General features: G+C 44.3%; 2 protein-coding genes across 2 annotated transcripts in view; both read left to right on the forward strand.

Moving 5' to 3' along the window:
- The window catches only part of LOC103517600 (vacuolar protein sorting-associated protein 51 homolog), a 22,727-nt gene that overhangs the window by 3,653 nt on the left and 14,510 nt on the right, over positions 1-4,564 (forward strand). The gene's annotated exons all lie outside the window — the stretch shown is intronic.
- LOC113470883 (vacuolar protein sorting-associated protein 51 homolog) lies at positions 3,152-4,206 on the forward strand. The gene is made up of 2 exons (XM_026829635.1): positions 3,152-3,363; positions 3,874-4,206. Exons 1-2 carry the CDS (start codon positions 3,232-3,234, stop codon positions 4,189-4,191), a joined length of 450 nt encoding a protein of 149 aa, XP_026685436.1. The 5' UTR covers positions 3,152-3,231; the 3' UTR covers positions 4,192-4,206.

The raw sequence follows: 4,564 nt of genomic DNA on the forward strand, positions 1-4,564 counted from the left end.
AACAAACAACAACTCTCGCTCTAATTAAGGTGGTTCTGATTTGTGTCAGTGGGTGATTTACTAATCACTGTCTCTATGTGATAGTGACTCAACTACGGTGTCGGCAACGATATCGACCTCTTTCACTTCCGACATGACTCTCGAACTACGCATTGCAACTACAGTGATTAAGGTGGTTTGATGTTCGTGTCGAGTGGGTGATCTGACGCTATCACCTGCTCTTACTCGCTGATCGAGGTGACTCAAACTACGGTGAGATCCGAACGGATATCAGCGCACTCTGTCACTTCCGACATGACGTCCTTGGAACCTACCATTCAACATCACAGGTGATCTAACCGTGGTTTCGATTGTGTCCCAGTGCGGTGACTCGCTTCACTACAACTCACCTGTCCTTACGTGCATAGGGTACTCACTACGGGTGATCCGCGGGGCGCTGCGGTGTGACCTTCGACCGTGACGTGCCTGAACACCGTACCCATTCAACTACAGGGTGACTAAGGCGTGACTTTAGCTTTGCTGCTCAGTGGCTCACGCTACTATCACTGTGCTTATGTCGCATAGGTCGACTCACACTCCGGTGATCCGCGAACCGGAATATCGACCTCTTCCACTGTCGGACGATGAACGTCCTGAACCATCACACGCCTTCAACCACAGTGATTAAGGTGGTTGATTGTGTCCAGTGGGTGATTACGTTATCACCTACATCTTATGGTCGCAGCATAGGTGCGACTCAACTACGGGTGACGTAAGGGTGACAGACATCACTTGAAATGACTCAAAGTCATTTTACGGTATTTTAAATTATCTTGGATATTATACAGTTTTTGGCTCTTATACGATGGATCTAAGTTTGGAACAATCTGAAGAACCAAGTTCTCCACAACTTGTCTCGCCCTTGCACATTGAGGCAATCCAGAATTACAGGGCTTTAGCTTCTCTTCTTCCTGACCTATTTTAGCCGACTTTATAAAAAAAAAAAAAATCTGCTATTTTTAGGTGGGGCTCGCCATTAGTTTTATGTATCAACCGCGGTTCAAACCGCCTCATCATAAGCACAAACAGACAATCTAGATTACAAATGTACAAGTTTTGTTGCGTAAAAAGTTGTTTAAACTGCCCTTTTGGAGTAATTAAAAGGTAGAGTGAGACTAAGGCAGTATCATTGGAATAGAGTTGATTACGGATGAGAGAGACTAGAAAAGTCGAAAAGGATGTCGGTCTTTAGCCTAAGCCGGAGCCGCGCGACTTCTTAGCCGTTCAAGGAGCTTGTAAAGACACAATCTGAGACATGCCCTTCAGACCACCATCGGGAAGATGTAGTATAGTTGGAGTGTCGGAGATCTAAGGGCTCGGTTCGATTGGGATGACCGTGAGCGGAGATTGTGACGAATATTATGACACCATTCTACACGTCCTCAGATACTCTCTGTGGTACACTGGTTGGGACCACTCATTACGCCGCGACCATTGACATATTTGGACCCTTCCATGGGTTACCACTTGACTTGAGCTTCGTTCGGAGACCACCGGCTCATGCCATTGGGTGGTGCCAACTTGACGGCCGCTACCTCCAGAAAAAAGAAAACGGACAACGGCATAAAGCCTTAAAAAACTCGCTAAACGTTGACGCAGGAGAACCGGCGAATGATCGCGCGCTCCATAGCAACTGGATGCACTGGGGCTTACTGCCGTAACTAGGTACAATTTTTGCTTCTCCCGTGCGCAATCACGGTCTCACCAATTGCGCGAACGAACCGGTACGCTTTCAGGGCCAAGCTTAGGGTGGTAGCTGTCTTTTTACACTTGAGCTAAAAGCTAAACGTTTATACAAGTTGCCCAATGAAAGAACGGCAAAGAGCACAAACTGGGTCGTGCGATTTACACCTCATAAACACGGAGAAAGCAGCCGCGGCTAGACTACGCGCGCTCCTCCGTCATCGATGCCCGCTACCGCGCCCTACGGGATGCTGTGTCTGGTATACGCAGGTTACGATCGTCAACCAAGTAACGATGCTTTATTTTTGCCGCCACTTTTGTGAAGTAACAAAAAAAAAAAAAAAACAAACAAAAAAAAAAATTTTTTTTTTTGCCAAGCATTGAGAACGGGAAAAAAAGATACTCTACAACAAGAACGACTACATCGCGCGCATTGTAAAAGAATAAGGTAGATTACAACTAAAGGAAAGAGATGTCAACTTGTAGTGTCTGCTTACCAAGTTGTAACTTCTAAACTTGGCTTTGTTTCGGTCGAATTGGGTCCGAAGTCTTGATACAAGACACTACTTTGTTTGTCGCGTCCTCAACTAGTTATCGATACAAGCCCGGGTCCCTAACCATTCATTTGTTTAGGTCGAACCTCCTGAAGCTTAGGCCTCCAAACACCAAGCTCAAGTTCAGTGTTTTAAATAGAGTTAAGGAAATAAGTTCATTGTAAAAAAAAAAAAAAAAAAAAAAAAAAATTTTAATTATAATTAAAAAAAAAAATTTTTTTTTTTTTTTTTTTTTTTTTTTTTTTTTTTGCGCGCGCGCGCGCTCTGGTGTGTGGTGGTGGTATTATCCATCATGTTTTTTCATGCTCCGTTGAACGGAAAACAAGGTCGAAGACATAAAGCATTGAAATTATTTATTTGGTGACAGCGCAGATAACGAAACAAAACGCCTAGAGCCTAGGCTGGGGGTAAGTATCCACGCTCTCCGATGTAATGGTTTTTCATACGATAAGGCCACGGATTTAGACCCCAACGCCATCGAAATTACGAACTCTCGCGATCGGCGGCCCGTAGCTAAGCCGGCCACGCGGTCTCGACGGTGAAATACGCCTTCGTCAATTCTAAGCAAGAGCGCTTGCGTTCGAACAAGAGGAGTAGGGACGAGAAGAGACAGCGAAAGCTCCTGTTATGACTGGAGACAAGCGAAATGTCAACGCAGATAGACTCAGGTTGGAAATGTAAATTTTTTCAGGGAAGCTGCAAAAAATTACAGCTCTCAAGATAACTTTTATAATTCTTATGATCGACTAAGGCAGCGAAGCGAGTTAGGCGGATCAAGTAGGGCTCCGGTTGCTGCAGGACTTGATGGTAATTTGATGTCCACTAATTCCACCAAACTAACCCAGTCACCCACTAATAATAGTGGATAGAATACACTATCCACTGAGTTGATGCCACTAGGCGTTGCTATAGTGGAGAAGGTGAAGGCTGTACTGCAGGACTTGATGGTAAGTTGATGTCCACTAATTCCACTAAACTAACACAGTCACCCACTGATGATAGTGGACAGAATACACTATCCACTGAGTTGATGCCACTAGGCGTTGCTATAGTGGAGAAGGTGAAGGCTGTACTGCAGGACTTGATGGTAAGTTGATGTCCACTAATTCCACCAAACTAACACAGTCACCCACTAATGATAGTGGATAGAATACACTATCCACTGAGTTGATGCCACTCATTCCACTGTCTAGTGAGATTACTGAGTTCATAAAATGCATAAATTTAATAGAACCTATAATATGTCAAAACCGAAATATGTACCTAGATTAAACCTTGGTTAGACTCTTGGTTCAAGAGGTTTGACAGAGGGAACTGTAACTGTTAAGGTCTTATTGTCCCGAAATCGAAGAGAAGAAGGACTGGATAAAATCGGCTAAAATATTTTTTTTTTTTTTTAACGATAAAATCCACCCCGAGCGGTAATCAAACTACATAGGTTGGCCAAGTTTGGCGAGGTAGATTCGTTTGTCTGTAGATCAATACATGTTCAAAACAACGCATTTTTTCAACAAATTGACGGGAAAACTCATTAATTTTCCATTCACTCTGATTCCGTATAGTAACTATTCAACTAATGCTACTTCTCTCTTTTCAGCTTTTCCTACAGCCAGAAATCGGATTCGCCTCGTCGCTGAAGAATCGCAAGTTCCTCGAACATTTCTGTGTAGACTCTGTACGGGAAGGTCTGGTGGTAGCCCTTCTACATCATATCAACTCTACAGCTCTAGACTTTACCGACCAAGCTAACCCTACTGGCACTCCGCCTCTAACACTGTTACTAATACTGTGTAAGATGTGTCAGGAGTATGAGAGACACCATGTGACCAACCTGGTGAGTAATGGGTTAACTTATAACCTGGGAAGTACCAATGGGTTAACTGAACTGAAGCAACCTCTGTGGCCGAGTAGGTAACACACCAGGTTGAACTGCCGGCAGAGTCTTTTTTTTTGCCTTTTATTTGGAATTTTTGAGGGATTTGAACTGGCGTCCTCTTGGTTACTAGGCGAGTATCTTGACCACTACCCCAATGACGGCATTATCGATGTTAAAAACAAAGGGCACGGTTAGTCCAGTGGTAACGCGCTTGCTTGCCATGCGGAAAGTCCCGGGTTCGAATCCCACCATCGACAAAAATTTGAACTCGATTTTCGATTGCAAATATTTCAACGGGTTACTTTCTGGTGTTCTCGTGTTGACCCAGCACCTCGGTAAGTACACTAGGAGGTATCTCATCGCTACCCGGGTACACGTACTACTGGGTGCACCCCAGGTACAGGTAAGTACA

The sequence above is a fragment of the Diaphorina citri genome, unplaced genomic scaffold, assembly GCF_000475195.1.
Source record: "Diaphorina citri unplaced genomic scaffold, Diaci psyllid genome assembly version 1.1 scaffold1905, whole genome shotgun sequence".
In the NCBI taxonomy this organism is placed as follows: Eukaryota; Metazoa; Arthropoda; class Insecta; order Hemiptera; family Psyllidae; genus Diaphorina; species Diaphorina citri.